The sequence below is a fragment of the Lithobates pipiens genome, unplaced genomic scaffold (genome assembly GCF_037356315.1).
Source record: "Lithobates pipiens isolate NorthernLeopardFrog02 unplaced genomic scaffold, aLitPip1_a1.2 Scaffold_23, whole genome shotgun sequence".
In the NCBI taxonomy this organism is placed as follows: Eukaryota; Metazoa; Chordata; class Amphibia; order Anura; family Ranidae; genus Lithobates; species Lithobates pipiens.
The window spans coordinates 108,424,930-108,444,815 of NW_027507785.1; the positions used below are offsets into that span (position 1 = coordinate 108,424,930).

General features: G+C 45.6%; 1 protein-coding gene across 1 annotated transcript in view; it reads left to right on the forward strand.

Moving 5' to 3' along the window:
- CFAP92 (cilia and flagella associated protein 92 (putative)) overlaps positions 1 to 19,886 on the forward strand; it is a 193,991-nt gene that overhangs the window by 93,227 nt on the left and 80,878 nt on the right. The window contains exon 9 of the mRNA XM_077452160.1: positions 11,640 to 11,824. Coding sequence (XP_077308286.1) covers positions 11,640 to 11,824 — 185 coding nt within the window. The remainder of the gene's footprint in view (positions 1 to 11,639; positions 11,825 to 19,886) is intronic.

Below are 19,886 nucleotides of genomic sequence, written 5' to 3' on the forward strand. Positions count from 1 at the left end.
CACTCTGCACCCTGACATTGCATTTTGCTGTCACCCAGTACCCTTATCACTGTGCTTCTGATGCTGAAACTCCCTGCCTCTCAGCACCCCTGACACTGCACTCCAAACTGTGAACACTTTTTGCCTCCACGCACCCTTGTGACATGGCACCTTTTTTGCCAGCTAGAAAATCTGCCACTGAACTGATTTTTCTGTCGCTGCTGTCCCTTTTCACCTTTGCAGGGACATGCAGAAAGGAGGAGAGACTTGAGTCTGAAGTTTTTGGACTGTCTGCTCACTTCCTCTTCCCTCAGTTGTGGCTGGTGGTTTTCTTTTTTGGGGGCAGCAAACAACCACCCCCCCCCGGTCGGTCAGCTGGCTGGGGGCTATTGTCAGACAACTGCGTGGGTTCGGGGCGCAGTGCTCTATGCCTGAGTCCACCCTTTTTTGAAGCATATTAGAGCCTCTGGCTCTAACCACGTGTTTCAAACACCCCCCCATTGGAATCCATGTGTCTGGCGCCCTGCATGCAGATTAGGGGGCCGGACACATGGATGGGGGCGCGGGATCCGCGTGCCCCTAATGGACATGCCGCCACTGTTGGTGACTCCCTTCTTCCTCAGTGCAGCCTATAGAGAGGCCTGTCAGTTGTCCAGCCTCTGGGGTGCTGTGCACCAGTTCACCTTTGGTTATACTGCCATTTGCAGTATGATTGGATGCTGGCAAATAAAAAAACTGTAAGCCAGCACAGGTTTATGTCCTCCAACTAATAGCAACCCTCAGTTTTTTTCTAGTAGCTTTCAGTTCTGCTTTGTAAAATGGTAACCTGTATTTGCTAGCTCATTTTCTTCTTAATACCCCCAAGATCCATTTTTTTTTAAAGCAAGCTCTTCTCTACACTGCTTCTACAGTGTGGTTTCTCCAATTGCAGCTGTCCGTCACTGCTGTCCTCAGCCTGGAGTGCCATATCTGAATCCTGCGAAACTGGGCGCTGTGAAGATAGCCTTAAAGTGACCTTTGGTCACAAAGTACCATGTGGGGCACTTTTGAGATTTTTTTTGTCTGGTAAATTAGCTGGAGAGTGCTTTCCAGGTTTAAAGACGCTTGTCTTGTGTCAGCATTAACCCTGTCCTTTGAGGATTCACTTTGTGAATGTCAGGCCGAGCATCAGGAGCTACCTCAAGTACATAGGTCTCTGGGCTCCCTTAAAATTCCCTGTTTCCTTTCTCTCAGCAGATGAAGCCAAAGGAACAGACTACAAAATCTTCTCCCTCTCTGTCCCTCTTATTTCTCCTGTACTAGCCATGTCTGGACTCCACAAGCTTGATTCTCAGTCTGTTTTTAATCTTTGCATGTACTTGGAATTCTTGCATCCCACATGACTAGGTGCAGGAGGTGGTATTCAAGGGTTGCAAGCTGCAGACAATACAGCAGTTTGAATGGATCCTGAACCTTTATATGTTGTCCTGTTCCTGGACCTGCGTCATAGGTGGGTGATTACTGGATGTGGACTTTCTGGCTTCCAGGGTCAACAACAAACTGGGCTAATTTGTCTCCAAGCATAGGGATCCTCTAGTGGAAGCAATGGATGCTATTATTTCTCTGTGGGATCAGTACACCGTGTTCTATGCTTTTCTCTTTTGAAACTTCTTGTCTGCTTCAGAGAATTAAGATGAGAGGACATTCCGCTGTTCCTCATTGCTTCAGTGGATATGGTATAACAACTTGATAAGATCCCTGGCTGATGCTCCTTTGGACTCCTGGGAAGTCTACTTAGTACACATTTTGGGATTTACACCCTAGGAGTTTCTTCATGTGATGAATCTTTTCCTTCCATCAGCTAGGTCTGATTTCTTGGATTCTTTCAGATGTTTTCTTAGAGTCCACTGAATTGCACAGGTCCTCTACCTATGTGTTTTTAATCATTTACTTGGTACTGCTTTGCTACTAAAGAGAGCCATGCTAGTAGTGAGATGGGAATGCTGAGCTTGCCTTCAGTTTTATTTTTTTTACCAGTGTCTTATCCTTTTTTTATGTGGCAGTATAACTGAGGGTGAAAGACTTCCTTTGTCCCTTAATGCACTCAATGAACATTATTTTGATTGTGAGTCAAATTCTATTATATGGCACTGAACAATGAGGAGATGGGTGCAAGAGTTTTCCTTTTGTGCAAATTAACAATGGCTTTTATAAGCATTGCTATAGTCTTTTTGATTTCAATAAACTCAGCTCTCTGCTTCTATCGTATCGTAGAGTAATCAGGGAAGAATGTGACTTTTAAACCATTTATTTCCACATCTCTCATAGTGCATGCCAAGGACAAAATAATTTCTTTGTCTCTGTAGTGAAGTAATTTCAGAATAAAGGGTAATGGAGGAGCACTTTTGGGTAGAGGGCAGGTAGGGATTCTATCAATGGTGTATCATCCATGGGTGCAGACCCTGAAGGGGATAGGGCCCACTATGCTCTGACCCACTCTACACCCATGGAGGAGACAAGCCTGAGGCGCTGCAGCCATGCCTGCCACTGCCTGCTCTCTGGCTTCTGTCACAGAGGTCCTGTGTGACTTGGGTCTCCATCACACACAGATCCTGTTGTTGGAGCTTAGAGCGCCTGTCTAGCAGCGGTTACTGGCCCTTGGGGTAGGGGGTGCTGATGTTATCCATCTGCCATGCCTGTAAGAGAGATGTATCTGAGACTCTGAGTTGAGCGCTGTGAATTGAGGGAGGGGGGAAAGGAACTGTGAAGACTGAAGATATGGGGAAATTTAAGACTGAAGATGGTGGGGGACTGTGAAGATTGAGGATGGTGGGGGACTGTGAAGATTGAGGATGGTGGGGGACTGTGAAGATTGAGGATGGTGGGGGACTGTGAAGATTGAGGATGGTGGGGGACTGTGAAGATTGAGGATGGTGGGGGACTGTGAAGATTGAGGATGGTGGGGGACTGTGAAGATTGAGGATGGTGGGGGACTGTGAAGACTGAGGATGGTGGGGGACTGTGAAGACTGAGGATGGTGGGGGACTGTGAAGACTGAGGATGGGGGGTAGACTGCAAAGACAAAGGATACGCTATATACATGATATTGTACATTAAAGACTTCTCACCAAAGTGTTAATGGTCTGAACAGTTGCTGGTAGTTAAACAGTCCCATACTATTCTAGTGAAGGTCTTCTGTAAGATAGGCTCAGACTCTCTGTCTAGTTTCAGTGTACACAAATCCTATGTAATGGAAGTTTTTTTTATTTTTTTTATACCACAGCAATCTTAAGACCATTTTATGGCTTTTGTTTTAATTAACCACGCTCCTTTAAGCCCCCCTCCCCACTGTTAATGCAATTTGGCCAAACCCACCATCTGCCACAGCGCACTATGCATGCTGTGCATAACGTCATGGAGGTCAGTACTGGAATACCAGTTCTAATACCCTACAAGCACTCAAGATTACAAATATAATTAGGTGGCATTTCCCCTTTCTGCAGACTGTGGCCTCAGTCAGCCCATAGAAATAGTTCTAGCCGGGAATGGGAGTCATAGCCAGACTCCAGAGTGTGGTTATTTTGTACTTCTATATTAGTGGCTGATGAGTTCTTAACTTTAAATGACAGAGTCTTGTTAACACTTTTAATTCACTTATTCAGTGTTCTGTACTGCCAGCTGCGGAGCCTGCTGCCTCATTATACACATTCCTGCTCAGGCTGTGCAAGCACTAAATTAGAGGATTGCCAGGCTGATTGATAGAGTTAGTTATACCACGGGCTGTACCTGTCAGGTTCCTGTTCAGACAGTTTATTAACATGAGAAGTGATACCAGTATTGGCACTGACATGGTATTATCTGTCACCTTTATCCTAAGCTGTCTCTGAAAATGAGTACTATTCACTGAAAATTAGTTTCACTCATTCTGAACATCAGTGGGATTCTCACCATTACTGAGTGTTAGCTTTAATAGCTGAGTCAGACAAAGTGTCACAATATAGATCATCTTTGGAGACTTTGAATAAAGCATAAGAGTGTGTTTTTATATTATGAGTACTGTTATGTCTGATCATACTGTTGAATGAACTCCTTTAAATTCAGCGCAATTTAAAGAAAACCTGTGTTGAGAAAAACCATCAAGGCTGGTTTTACCTACTATGCCTTTTGAATATGCTGCAGCATGTACAGTGCCTTGCGAAAGTTTTCGGCCCCCTTGAACTTTTCAACCTTTTGCCACATTTCAGGCTTCAAACATAAAGATATAAAATTTTAATTTTTTGTGAAGAATCACCAACAAGTGGGACACAATTGTGAAGTGGAACGAAATCTATTGGATATTTTAAACTTTTTTAGCAAATAAAAAACTGAAAAGTGGTGTGTGCAAAATTATTCAGCCCCTTTACTTTCAGTGCAGCAAACTCACTCCAGAAGTTCAGCGAGGATCTCTGAATGATCCAATGTTGTCCTAAATGACTGATGGTGATAAATAGAATCCACCTGTGTGTAATCAAGTCTCTGTATAAATGTACCTGCTCTGTGATAGTCTCAGGGTTCTGTTGAAAGCGCAGAGAGCATCATGAAGACCAAGGAACACACCAGGCAGGTCCGTAATACTGTTGTGGAGAAGTTTAAAGCCGGATTTGGATACAAAAAGATTTCCCGAGCTTTAAAGAGGAAGTAAACCCTGATGGGTTTACTTAATCTTTCATTCCCTGCAAAGGCAAAGCATAATGGACTACTATGCATCGCATAGTAGCCCATTATGTGTCACTTACCTGACACAGGAGCCAGCGATGTCACTGCTGTCCCCTGTAGTCCGGCGCATCCATCTTTTCGGTGGGGTCTCGCAGCTCCGCCGCTGTCATTCGGCGGAGCCGCGATGACGTCACTCCCGCGCATGCGCACGGGAGCCGACACTTGCAGCAGCTCCGATGTTGGAAATGCCGCGCTCAGTGCGCCTGCGCGCCGCTGTCTACAGGCAAATATCTCCTAAACTGTATAGGTTTAGGAGATATTTCTTGGACCTACAGGTAAGCCTTAATCTAGGCTTACCTGTAGGTCAAAGTGGTTTGTAAGGGTTTACAACCACTTTAAACATCCCAAGGAGCACTGTGCAAGCGATCATTTTGAAATGGAAGGAGTATCAGACCACTGCAACTCTACCAAGACCTGGCCGTCCCTCTAAAGTTTCAGCTCAGACAAGAAGACTGATCAGAGATGCAGCCAAGAGGCCCATGATCACTCTGGATGAACTGCAGAGAACTACAGCTGAGGTGGGAGAGTCTGTCCATAGGACAACAATCAGTCGTACACTACACAAATCTGGCCTTTATGGAAGAGTGGCAAGAAGAAAGCCATTTCTCAAAGATATCCATAAAAAGTCTTGTCTAAAGTTTGCCACAAGCCACCTGGGAGACACACCAAACATGTGGAAGAAGGTGCTCTGGTCAGATGAAACCAAAATCAAACTTTTTGCCCACAATGCAAAACGATATGTTTGGCGTAAAAACAACACAGCTCATCACCCTCAACACACCATCCCCACTGTCAAACATGGTGGTGGCAGCATCATGGTTTGGGCCTGCTTTTCTTCAGCAGGGACATGGAAGATGGTTAAAATTGAGGGGAAGATGGATGCAGCCAAATACAGGACCATTCTGGATGAAAACCTGTTGGAGTCTGCAAAAGACCTGAAACTGGGACGGAGATTTATCTTCCAACAAGACAATGATCCCAAACATACAGCAAAATCTACAAAGGAATGGTTCAGAAATAAACGTATCCAGGTGTTAGAATGGCCAAGTCAAAGTCCAGACCTGAATCCAATCGAGAATCTGTGGAAAGAGCTGAAAACTGCTGTTCAGAAACGCTCTCCATCCAACTTCACTGAGCTCGAGCTGTTTTGCAAGGAAGAATGGGCAAGAATTTCAGTCTCTCGATGTGTAAAACTGATAGAGACATACCCCAAGCGACTTGCAGCTGTAATCGCAGCAAAAGGTGGCTCTACAAAGTATTAACACAAGGGGGCCGAATAATTTTGCACGCCCCACTTTTCATTTTTTTATTAGTTAAAAAAGTTTCAAAAATCCAATAGATTTCGTTCCACTTTACAATTGTGTCCCACTTGTTGGTGATTCTTCACAAAAAATACATTTTTTATATCTTTATGTTAGAAGCCTGAAATGTGGCAAAAGGCTGAAAAGTTCAAGGGGGCCGAATACTTTCGCAAGGCACTGTATGCAGATAATATCCTGATCTGCACACCTGATCCTGGTCCATGATTAAAAGAATTGAAGCCAGGCAAGTGACTAATGCCGGCCATACACGGTTCAAATTTCAAAAATCGTATCTAAGAATTTTCGTACTAATTTCGCACCATTAGTGGGCTGCAACAACAGCCGATTTTCATGCGGAAATCAAATTTGAGGAATCGGACATGTTGGAAATTTTTTGAAAAACAAACAATTTTCTAATCAATGATGGGAGAATCGTGCGAGAAATGTAATAAGAAAAGATAATTTACTGAGAGAAAAAGATTCCCGGCCAAGAAAATTGTTTTCTGTAGCTTGGTTGGCCGAATTTCGAAAATCAATGGTGGCATCATGAGATCACAAAAAAAAACGATTTTTCTGATTTTTAAAAGAAAATTTGTTCGAAATTCGACCATGTATGGCCTGCATAAGGCTGGCTATATATTATACAATTTTCTTGTACAACTTTCCTTTAGATTTACCAAAACCATATAATATGAGGTCAAACCTAAACGCTTTCAGTTTGTATGCAATTAGGCAGGCCCTTGCACTACATAGTTGAATGTAAATCTATAGAAAAATTGTATGGTGTATGGCCAGCTTAAGATTTTTAAAGGAGATGAATAATTGCACCCTCATATTGCTTACAGATTTACTTTTCAGATGCACAGCATCCATTCCAATCAGGGGGGGGGGGATCCATGAACAAATCTCCTGCTGAATCGGAGCACAACAGCATGGATGTCTGTATTTCTGTATTCTTTTCAGACCTAGATGAACTCAGAGATGGTCAATTTAAATGGACGCCTGTCCATTTTACATCTGCCTGCCTCTAGCCTAAGGCCCTTTTCACACGGGTGCCTTCTGTTTTGATAAGTAGGGCAGATGACAGGTCCGTGTCCACTCAGTTTATGCAGAGCGGATACAGACAGAGCTCGCTCTGCTCCATGGGTGTAAATGGACAGCTGACTACCTTCTGATCCACTTACATGGAGGAGAATGGATCCCTTTTATTTGTTATTAGTGGATCAAATTGCAGGTCAGCAGGTGTAAATGGACACGAGTCTGTTTACACCTGCCGGTCCATAGGGGTGAATGGACCCCTGAAAAACAAACAAGTGGACCTGATCAGAACAGTTGTGTGAAAGGGGTTTAACATTGGGCTTTCTATTCAAATTTGCCTGAACTGACAGGTGGATCTGATTAAAACGTCTGTTTGGAAGGATCCTAAGACCCATTTCACACTGAAGCGCTGCTAAAACAGTGGGGCTACAGCTGCACTTTAGCGGCGCTTTTAGGGCGCTAGCTGGGCGTTTCTTTTTTTTTTAAGGTCATTTGACAATGTCTCCTTAAAAAAAACACAAAAATGCCCCTTTTTGCACCACTTTAGAAACCATTTTGAGACGCTTTGGAAGCGTTGCCCATTAATTTCAATGGGCAGGGGCGTTTATGCAGTCCTTTCTACAGAGCTCCAAACGCACCCTAAGGCTCGGTTCACACAGGGGGCGATGCGAGGCGACACGACTTGCCGCGCCGCGACCTGCCACGACCTCAGCGGCGACTTGCAAATGACTTCTGTATAGAAGTCAATGCAAGTCGCCCGAGGTCGCCCAAAAGTAGTACAGGAACCTTTTTTCTAAGTCGGAGCGACTCGAGTCGCTCCTCTTAGAACGGTTCCGTAGTACAGAACGGGGGCGACTTGTCAGGTCGCGGCACGGCAAGTCGTGTCGCCTCGCGTCGCCCCCAGTGTGAACCGAGCCTAAAGATGCTGCTTGCAGAACTTTTTCTACCGCCGCAGTGTGAAAGCACTCATTCAAATGAACAGGAGGCAGTTTTCAGGTGCTATTTTTAGCGCTAAAACACCTGAACGCTGCCTCAGCATGAAAGGGGTCTTAGGGCAGTTTCACACTGATCTGCTGTGCTTTGGCCGCAGGCAGTGTGTCTTCATTTTTTGTGCGGGTTAGCTACGCTTTGCCATAGACTTCTATTGTGTCCTGAGGTTTTGGTAAATTTTCTGAAAGTACATAGGACTTTTGGTGTTCTTTCAGAAAGTGCCCCAAAACCATGGAACATATAGTATCTCACAAAAGTGAGTACACCCGTCACGTTTTTGTAAATGTTTTATTAGATCTTTTCATGTGACAACACTGAAGAAATTACACTTTTTTTAAATGTAAAGTAGTGAGTGTACAGCTTGTATAACAGTGTACATTTTCTGTCCCATCAAAATAACTCAGAACACAGCCATTAATGTCTAAATTGCTGGCAACAAAAATGAGTACACCCCTAAGTGAAAATTTTCAAATTGGGCCCAAAGTGTCAATATTTTGTGTGGCCACCGTTATTTTCCAGCACTACCTTGACCCTCTTGGGCATGGAGTTCACCAGAACTTCACAGGTTGCCACTGGAGTCCTCTTCCACTCCCATGATGACATCACGGAGCTGGTGAATGTTAGAGACCTTTTGCTCCTTTACTTTCCATTTGAGGATGCCCCCAGATGCTTAATAGTGTTTAAGTCTGGAGATATGCTTGGCGAGTTCATCACCTTTACCCTCAGCATCTTTAGCAAGGCAGTGCTCATCTTGGAGGTGTGTTTGGTTCGTTGTTATACTGCCCTGTGGCCCAATCTCCAAAGGGAGGGGATCATGCTCTGCTTCACTATGTCACAGTCCATGTTGGCATTCATGGTTTCCTCAATGAATTGTAGCTCCCCAGTGCTGGCAGCACTCATGCAAACCCAGACCATGACAATCCCACCACCATGCTTGACTGTAGGCAAAACACACTTGTCTTTGTACATCTCACCTGGTTGCCCCCACACATGCTTGACACCATCTGAACCAAATACGTCTATCTTGGTCTTATAATACCACAGGACATGGTTCCACTAATCAATGTCCTTAGTTTGCTTGTCTTCAGCAAACTGTGGGTTTTTGTGCATCATCTTTAGAAGAGGCTTACTTCTGGCATGACAGCCATGCAGACCTCTCTTTTGCAGTGTGTGGTCTATGGTCTGAGCACTGACAGGCTGATCCCCCACCCCTTCTACCTCTGCAGCAATGCTGGCAGCACTCATATGTCTATTTCCCAAAGACAACCTCTTGATATGATGCTGAGCATGTGCACTCAACTTCTTTGGTCGACCACGGCAAGGCCTGTTCTGAGTGGGACCTGTCCTGTTAAACCACTGTATGGTCTTGGCCACTGAGCTACATCTTAGTTTTTTTTCTTGACAATCTTCTTATAGCCTAGGACAGAGGGCAAGAGTAGAGCAAGAATTAGTTTTTTCAGTTCCTCAGAGAGTTCTTTGCCATGAGGTGCCATGTTGAACTTCCAGTGACCAGTATGAGAGAGTGAGAGTGATAACACCAAATTTAACACACCTGCTCCCCATTCACACCTCAGACCTTGTAACACTAACGAGTCACATGACACTGGATAGGGAAAATGGCTAGTTAGGCCCAATTTGGACATTTTCACTTAGGGGTGTACTCACTTTTGTTGCCAGTGGTTTCGTTCTAAGATAAGTATTTCATAATGTGCTAGTATGAGATGCATACTAGCACATTTTCCACTGTCTTGCAGGTTTTTTTATTTATTTATTTATTTTTTCAGCAGTTTACAACCACTTTAAGTAAAATTTTCAGGTCTTATCATTCCCCCAGCTTGTAACTAGACAGTTAAATTAGAAGCCTCAAACCTGATTATTGCATCTCTGTCACTCTGCTATTTTCTCCTATCAGCATGTTCCCTGTTAGCCCATGAGCAGAATGAGTTCAGGATAAATATGAGAACATTTATCTATAAAGTAAGGGGGTTGGTAAAGTAAGGGTTTTAGATTGGTAATATCAATCTAAAGTTATTTTAGGAGGGTTGGGACGGTGGGTGGTGACACACACAGAAGGCTAGTGTAGCCAAGTCCCAAGCCTCTCCAGGCCTAATGGTGACCTCCAGAGTTAGCTGACAGTTGACATCCTTCTGTGTAAAGTGGGTTACAAGGCATGGTGGGTGCAATGGAGGTAGATTAATGGGTGCCAGACAATTCTTGAATGCAAAGACATTAATTTTCTCTTAAACAGAACTGTGGGAGAGGGGGTTAGGGCCAGGACACCCTTTAGTAGGTTGCAATGTTAATTGGCAGACTTCGACAGTTCTATAGGTAGGCAGCCATGCAGGGAAAGGTACCCAGCTGGCACCACATCTGCATGTGTAGACACGCTGTCTCCTATGGCAACAATCTTGAACAGTTTCTAACAAAGGTTGCAATGAACTCTTTCATTTGCTCTACAATCTCCTTTTTAGATCTTCACTCAACTGAGCTCCCAGTCCATCACCTAGACCCGCTGATCCACTGCCACGGGACCTCCTGAGCTCTTCCAATCTTCTCACTGAGTATCTTCCTCAAGCTTCACCCCCACGTCCCTGCTGGGTCCCTAGCTTGGCACTCACATATACTCCTCAAGCGTCACCCCTCTGGCCTGTTTGGCCCCGGTCTTGGCACACAAGACTGCTCTGCAAGCATCACCTTCACTGGCTGAGCCCCTGGCTTGACACCTGCTGAAGTTTCCCAATTCTTCACCATCCCCAATTGGTGAGAATACTGCTCTGGTACTTGCTTCAACTACTCATGGTGGTCCCTGGTAATGAGGTGAATGGTCCCTTAGTGCCGACAGCTTCCTTCTACCTCTGACTACGACAGGTTCTCTGGCTGGCATAACTGTCACTTTTGGTTGGACTGCAAGCCCCAGTCAAAACCCTGCGCTGCTCTCTCTTGCTTTTGGATAGGCCCTCAGACAGCCTAGCAGCGAAATGTCCCCAGGATAGACCTCAGGCTCGGGCCTAGCAGCCCGGGGAAATACAACACACGTCCACATAGACAGCCGTCCAGCTGGCACAGAATCCCGATCACCTGACCTCACCTAAAAAAAAAATAGGCCAAGGGACCCAAGAAAATCCCTGCCCATTGGCTGGGACACCCCATCTATTCCTAATCTATCCTTGCTATGTCCTTGCCTTATCTAATGCCACTAGATACCTGGCCATCTAGTGACAGAAGAGAAAAGTGCAGCAATTCCAGAAGGGTGAAATCAATTGATCTCCTATCGATTGGCCAAGGCAACTATACCTGGCAGGTAAATTTACTAGAAACCCTGCTTAAACATCAGGGTGCTACATCAGACTACTATCTGTTTGTGAGGGGGTGGAGAAGCATCTATTTGGGGGTAAGGGTCTTATTAGTCCAAGGGAGTGTTATTTTTTCAGGCAGTTTTCATTTGAAAAGCTTATGACCCCCTATTGGCTCAATCTATACCTGGGGGAAATAGAAACACTGGTAAATTGCCATAAAATAATCATAGCAGGAACCAACTGACTAGTGCAGTATAAATTGTAAATAAAAGTGATTGTGTCTTTTTCATTCTTTTTACAGGAGATCTAGCTGTTACAGGTCGGATACAGGAAAGCTCAGATAAAATATTAGATTGCTATATGACTTTGGGCATAAATTCCCCTTTACTGTCACAACAACAAAGACAGGAGCTCAATCCATTGATTATTCGCATTCTTTCAGCCACATCTCTCCCTGTGATGCCAACTCCAATCAGTGTCTTACAGGTAATGTTTATTCTGTGATAGAATTTAAAAGAGAAGTATGTTTTTTTTTTTGTTTTTTTTTTCTTGAGATTTATACTTACCTAGGTGGATGTGGCATCAGACCGATGCTGTAGCTTTCCATCTCTGCACTGAGAACCGAGCCACCGAACATTGCTGATGGCTCGGTTCTCACTCAGCATCTCTCCTGCTCTGTTCCTCCACGCTCACTGGAGCACTGTGCTGTGGAAGGGTGCGGAGCGGTCGTGTCGGCGGCTTGCTTAGACGCTAAGACTGCCATCAGTCAAGACAGCTGGCGGACTTCTGAAGTCAGGATGACGCGCTGCCTCGACTGATCTTCGGGACGTCAGCGGAGAGAGTACTTCAGACCGCTCTCCGCTGAAAATGAGTCACAGGAGTGCAAAATGATTAGCGCTTCTGTGACCCTTAGGAGAAGCCCAGCCTAAAAAGCTCAGCCTGGACTTCTCCTTTAATAATTGAATTTGCTCTAAATTGAACAAAAGATTTCCGAATTTATTTCACTATACCAAATTACTGAAGTCCTTTAGCATCATTTCCCTGCCTTTGTGGCCAAGCAGGGGGCAGTGATGTACAGAGAAAGCTATAGTCAGAGAAATTGTTGCACAAGACGAGTGATTTGAGGCTATTGCCCATCACTGTGCACCTCTAAGGCCAATGCAGATGAAATACTAGACATTAATATAGGAATGCTTTCCTGATTGTGAGAAACGGATTGATGATTCCAAATAATCAGATTCAAGCTGCCCATGCCAGAGGGTTGGGCTGTTCAAGTGATCTGCTATTTAGCTGGAAATGGTATAATATCCAACAAATGTGGCAGGTTTTTGAAAGTCTAAAAATTGTTACTGTAATGATGTTTACACCGCATTTTCATGCATATGTAATTTTTTTATTTTTTTATTTATTACAATGTGTATTTTCCAGTATATTTTATACACATTTTATGATGTTGCATCAGTTTCTGTTCTCATTATTCTTACCTCACTACCTCTATTGTAATTGTGTAGTTAATATATATTGTACATACACTCTAATACAACTAGAAGGCGCTAAAGACATCTGTTCATGCTTGTATGCAGAATGTTAACAGAGTTTTTCAAACAGGAAAGTGAGTAGTCAGAACGATATATACTAACCATGGAGTACCTACTTAACCATAAAGTGATACCTCTGGTCATCGTAATTTTGGTTAATTTTTTTATGCACTAATATATATTATACAGTCGGCCACCCTATCCCATTTCTAACTTTGCCTTTATCCTTTAAAAATAAAAAAATAAAAATGTTTTTTTATTTGTACCTTCTGCTTCTTCAGTGGCTGGGCTTTTAGTCCCATCCTCAAGGTCCACTTTGTGTTTTTTTTTTTTTTTTTTAAGTAATTGTAATATATTAACCACTCCCCTGCTCATTTATGGTGTGCATCACAGTCCAATAACTATGTCTCATCACTTTGACATCACTCCCCTCAGTCCACTACTTATTGCCCTATTCCCTTTCGTGTAATCTCATCATTTTTTGCTACTCGCATGCCCTTTTTGTTGCACCTCCTATAGCTTCCTTTACCACCCTTTGTCCCAAAACCCTTCACTGTTCATTCTTCACCATCCTAAGGCTCCATACACACTAGTGTTTTTTTAAGCTCCTAGAAGTTATTTGAATTTTGTTCTGCTCCTAGAAGCTAAATAGTGTTATCCTATGTGCCCATGCACACTACTTTAGGCTATTAGCATTTTTTGAGCTTCAGGGTCTAGGAGCAGAAAAAAAAAGTTTTCCCAAGGCGTCTTTCAGGACAGCACCTGAGAGATAGCGACTCCTCCCTCCTCGTTAGGAAACACCTTCTTCCTCCAGACTTTAAAGGGAGGCACCTCCCTACCACACCTCAGTTATTGTGTTTCCTCCGGCCCGGAGGGAACATCTTTTGGGAGGGAGTCAGTTCTCTTAGGTGTTCCTGAGGGACTAGGCTTCCTTCCCTTTTTTTCCTCCTTAAGGGACCCGCTGTCCTCCCGACCTACACAGGCCTCGGCAGCGGTAGCAAGCGGGCTCCTCTTCCCCTCTTGGTGCTCGGAGAGAGCCGAAGATTCGGTGGCCCGCACGTCCGTAGGCGCGGCGGCGCGCGTGTGCCGCCGCCATGTTTTTTTTCGGCGGTTGCGCCGGAAATGACAGAGCGGGTCACTGAGTCGGCTGAAACGTTTCTGGCGTGGACGCAGGGGGGGGGAGGGAGGACAGGAGCTGGTGCCTATTTCCGCTTCCGGTCCGGTGCAGCTGCATTATGGGAGTCCGGAGGCGGCGTGTAGCCACAAGTGGATCTCTGCACACCTGTTATGGAGGATTCAGCGTCTGCAGCGGTGGAGACAGGCACAGGCACCAGCAAAGCCCAGGTAGGAGGCAGCGGTTAAAGTCTGCCTTTTTTCTCCTATTTCCTGGCTTTTGGTCTCTCTCCTTTTTTCTTTCCCCCCTGGTGGCAAGGGGCCTGTCTGGGCACTAGAAGCTGACTGGTTTCTTCTCAGTGCACCTGTGTGGTGATCCCTATCATGGCTGAGACTGGGTCTCACTAAGGGTTCCCTGTTTTTTTTCCCTTTTTTGTCTTTTTCTTCATAGGCTAAGAGCTCTGACCCAAAGAAAAGATGTCCTTCTTGCAGGGCCAAGCTGGGAGAAAATTGGAAGAAAACCCTATGCAGTGCCTGCATTACCTCTTTAGTTAAGGAGGAATCAACCTCTGTATGCGAGGATCTGGTTGCCTCTGTAAAGAAGGAGCTATACGCCACGATTCAAAATTTTCGTGACTCACTAGCAAACCCGGCTGCTAATCAGCCTTCCACTTCAGAGTCTTCCCAGGGGTCTCTCTCTATCCCGGTATTGGAATCTCTTCCTGAAGACCCTTCAGAGAGGGAAAAGCAGTCCACTGCTCTTTCCGTTAAAGATTCGGAAGAGGAGTTGGAGGAGTCTGAGGTAGCCCCCTCTAAATTCAAACTGTCCCTTGAAGAGGTTGATGGGCTCCTTAAAGCCATTCATGCTACGCTTGGCTTAAGTGAGGAGAGAAAGGAATTATCACTCCATGACCGCATGTATGCTGGGTTGGATGAGCCTAAGGGCCGAACGTTCCCAGTTCATCCGGTCATCTCTGAGGCCATTTGGAAGGAATGGCAGGATCCAGAGAAAAAGCCCTTTTTCTCCAAAGCCCACAAAAGGCGTTTTCCTTTTGAGGAGGACCCTGCAGCAGTGTGGAACAAGGTGCCCAGACTGGATGCCGCCTTCTCCCAGGTCATGAGGACATGGGAGTTTTGAAAGATCCGATGGACAAACACATGGATCTTTTGCTCAAGAGATCATGGCAATCAGTTATGAGCAATTTAAAACCAGCAGTGGCCACAACGTGTGTAGCCAGAAATTTAGAATTCTGGATTAACCAGTTAAAGTCACATATAGATGCAGATTCCCCCAAACAGGAAATCTTAGATTCCTTTCCTACCCTGACTGCGGCAGTGGCTTATGTTGCAGATGCCTCAGCTGCGGCAATTAAGATGTCAGCCAGGTCAGCAGCTCTAACTAATGCTGCAAGAAGAGCCTTATGGCTTAAAACCTGGCCCGGTGACTCGGCATCAAAGAGCAAGCTGTGTGGGTTACCCTTTTCAGGGGACCTTCTCTTCGGCCCTGACCTCGATAATATTCTTGACAGGACAGCCGATAAAGAGATCCTTCCCGGTCAAAAAGAAAAAGCAGGTACCAAAACGTCTTTTTCGACCTTCAAAAAGCTCAGGATCAGGACAGCAAATTGCAGGGGAGAAGGAAAAATTGGTCCGCCCCGAAGCCGAAAGGTAGAGGCGGAATTCTCTTCCGTCCTCCTACACAGGCCGAGAAATCTCAATGACTCGTCTCTGCGGGTGGGCGGAAGACTACAGGAATTTCTTCCGCAGTGGTCAGGGATAACTTCAAATCAGTTTATTCTGACCACTCTCGCGCAGGGTTACTCACTCGAGTTTACCAACAACCCCCCAAAAAGGTTCCTGATTACAAACACCCCGCGGGACTCGGTAAGGGCCCTGGCCATGAAGTCCTCTCTAGAGGAACTGATGCAGCAGGGTGTAGTAGTACAGGTGCCCCTGCAAGAACAGCAGGAGGGGTTTTATTCCCATGTTTTCCTAGTAAAAAAACCGACAGGAAAATTTCGGTTGATTCTCAACCTGAAACCGTTAAACGAGTCCATCAGGTACAGAAAGTTCAAGATGGACTCAATTTTTTCAGTCAGGAATCTGTTGACGCCAGGATGTTTTATGGCGTCAGTGGATTTAAAAGATGCATACCTACATGTTCCGATCTCTCCCCAGTCTCAGAAGTTCCTCAGGCTGGCGGTGAGGTTGGGGGGTGTGGTTCATCATCTCCAGTTCAGGGCCTTACCCTTCGGTCTGTCATCATCTCCCCGAATTTTTACCAAAGTAATGGCAGAAGCTTTAGCGCCGCTGCGACTTCAGGGAATCGCAGTTATTCCTTATTTAGACGATCTGCTGTTTTTCGCCCCATCCAGCGAGGAATTGCAGATCAATCTAGGCACGGCTCGCAGCCACCTGGAGGCGCTGGGGTGGATTTTGAACCTCCAAAAGTCATCCCTAAACCCATCTCAGGAGATTCGGTTTTTAGGGTTTCTAATAAATTCGGTGGATCAAAAAATCTTCCTTCCCTTAGACAAAAAGGACAGGATTTCCGGTGCAGTGTCTTTACTGCAGACCAGCCAAAATCTGACTGTAAGACAGGTTTTGTCAGCTTTGGGGGTTCTAACCTCAACAATGCCGGCAGTCCAGTGGGCAAGAATGCATTTCAGGTGTCTGCAGGCTTTCCTTCTAAAATCTTGGGATCACACAGTGGCATCCCTAGAGGCAGAGGTAAGAGTGTCAACCCAGGTAAAAAGGTCCCTATGGTGGTGGAAAAGACAGGATGTCTTATCGGAAGGGTTAGTCTGGGCTTTTCCAGTCGAGAAAAGACTAACAACCGACGCCAGTTCCTCAAGGGTCCTGGGCCAAAGAGGAGGCAATAAGGTCCTCAAACTGGAGGGAGCTCAAGGCGATTGCCTTGGCTCTGGAATTGTTTGTTCAGGAGCTTCAGTCACATCACGTTCAGGTCCTAACAGACAATGCCACGGCAGTGGCTTATTTAAACAGGCAGGGGGGTACAAGAAGCAGGTCGCTTCAGGTACTGGCCATGGAGATTCTTCGGTGGGCGGAAAAACATTTGTTATCCCTATCAGCAGTCCACCTAAAAGGGGATCTAAACAGGTTAGCGGACTTCCTAAGCAGAAACGCTATTCGGGAAGCGGAATGGTCTTTAAACCCGGAGGTATTCGCAATGATTGCCGGGAAATGGGGGCTACCAGAGGTGGACCTGTTCGCCTCAAGGGAGAACGCCCAGGTTCCCCAGTTCTTTTCCCTGGACAGTCGCGATGGCTCGCTGGGCACAGATGCGCTGGCTTATCCATGGGAATTCCGTCTTTGCTACGCTTTTCCCCCATTTCAGTTAATCCCGTTAATTTTAAGGAAAATTCAGAAGGAAAAGGTGCCAGTTATTCTAATCACGCCCTTTTGGCCAAAGAGGGCCTGGTTTTCGACAGTTCTAGGTCTGGCAATCAAGCCTTGTTGGCATCTGCCCCTCAGGCACGATCTGTTGTTGCAGGGCCCAGTAAACCATCCAGGAGTGGCCAGCTTGGCCCTCACGGCCTGGTTTCTGAAAGGCAGCTCCTTAGGAGCAAGGGGTTTTCCAGCCGTTTGATCTCTACCCTTTTGGCAAGTAGGAAAAGGGTTACAGAGGCCATTTATTCTAAGGTTTGGAAGCGTTATAAAACATGGTGTTTTTCAGCCGCCCAGGTGCCAGGGAGCCTTGTCTCCATCTTGGAGTTTTTACAAGATGGAGCAGACAAGGGACTAGCAGTTAGTACCCTGAAAGTGCAGGTAGCAGCTCTGACAGTGTTCTTGGAAAGATCTGTGGCCTCAGATCCGCTGGTGATCAGATTCTTTAGAGCCCTTAAAAGATCTAGGCCAGCACCTATTAAAGTTTTTCCTAGATGGGATTTGTCGGTAGTCCTACAGTCCCTAACAAAGGGTCCTTTTGAGCCCCTTGAGGAGGCTTCACTTTGGTTTCTCACATTAAAGACCGTTTTTCTGATTGCCATTGTCTCTGCACGCAGGATCAGTGAGCTAAATGCTCTGTCAGTTAAAGAACCGTATCTATCCATTTTTCCTGACAGAGTTATTCTTATGCCCCGTACACACGAGCGGACTTTTCGACATCCAAACTCCGACGGACTGAGTCCGGCGGACTATCCGATCGTGTGTGGGCTGCAACGGACTTTAGCGAAGCTAAAGTCTGACGGACTTTAGAAATGAAGCATGCTTTAAATTTTCCCGACGGAACTCCGCCGGACCCGGTCCCCTTTGAAAAATCCGCTCGTGTGTGTGCTACTCCGACGGACTAAAACCGACGCTAGGGCAGCTATTGGCTACTGTCTAGGAACTTCCTACGTCGAATCCAGTCGTACGTCATCACGTTCGACTCCGTCGGAGTTTGGTGTGATGGTGTGTGGTCAAGTCCGTTCGGTCGAAAAGTCCGCCAGAACTCCGGCGGAACTCCGGCGGAACTCCTTTGGAGGTCTGTCAGACTTAATCCCTCTCGTGTGTACGGGGCATTAGAACAGATGCAAAATTCTTACCGAAGGTAGCTTCAGTTCAGAACCGTATACAGGACATAGTACTTCCAACCTTTTGTGTTAACCCCAAAAGAGATAAGGAGACTATTTTCCATACATTGGACGTCAGGAGGACTCTGTTGAGTTATCTGGAAAGGACGGAGTCCTTCAGACGTTCAGATTCACTGTTTGTACTTTTCTCAGGAAGTAAAAAGGGTTTCCAAGCTTCTAAAGTTACTTTAGCTAGATGGCTGAAATTATCTATCTCAGAGGCATATTCCCAGGCAGGATTATCCCCTCCAGCAGGAATTTGTGCACACTCAACCAGGGCTCTGGCGTCTACGTGGGCAGAGAGAGCTGGTGCCACCCCTGAGTAGATCTGCAAGGCGGCGACATGGTCGAGTTTTCACACATTTGTGAAACATTATAGACTGGACCTCACTTCGGCCAGCGATCAAGCGTTTGGCAGAAAGGTCCTGCAAGCTGTTGTCCCGCCCTAAGGGGTAAGTCTCTGTTATCCTCTCAGGCGCTGTCCTGAAAGACGCCTTGGGAAAGACCAAGTTAGACTTACCGGTAACTTGTTTTCCAGAAGTCTTTCAGGACAGCAACATCCCGCCCTATGGTATTGTATTATGCTACGCTGTGACTAATGTATATGTTTGTGTTCCAGCCGGGGCCGGAGGTTCTCTTCTACAACTGAGGTGTGGTAGGGAGGTGCCTCCCTTTAAAGTCTGGAGGAAGAAGGTGTTTCCTAACGAGGAGGGAGGAGTCGCTATCTCTCAGGTGCTGTCCTGAAAGACTTCTGGAAAACAAGTTACCGGTAAGTCTAACTTGGTCTTTTGTAGAGTTTCTTGGAGCATTTTTCCAGCTGAAAAAAATGCTGAATGCTCCAAACTGCTTCTAAATGCTCCTAGCTGCTTCTAACAGCTTTTTTTTTTTTTTTTTTTCATGTACTGCAAAAATGCAAATAAAATGCTAATGCTCCTAAATGCTTCTAAAAGCTACTAAAATGCTAATAGAAGCTAGCACAAAAATGCTTTTTCCTCTAGCATTTTTTTGAGCTTCTGAAAAACGATAGTGTGCATGAAGCCTAAATCAAACATCCGTTACTCAGAAAAAGACTAAGCAAATATGTAAGTAAGGTCCACATCAGACTCTGTATTAAAGGAGTTGTAAAGTCTCAGAGTTTTTCACCTTAATTACGATTCTGTGCATTAAGGTGAAAAATCTTCTGTGCTGCAGCTGCCCCCCAGAGCCCCCTTTCTCTTAACCCGATCGTTCCAGTAGTGTGAACGAACCCAGCAGCTCCAGCCACTGTCTCCGGTCCTCATTGGAGAGATTGATAGCAGCAGGAGAGCAATTGGCTCCCACTGC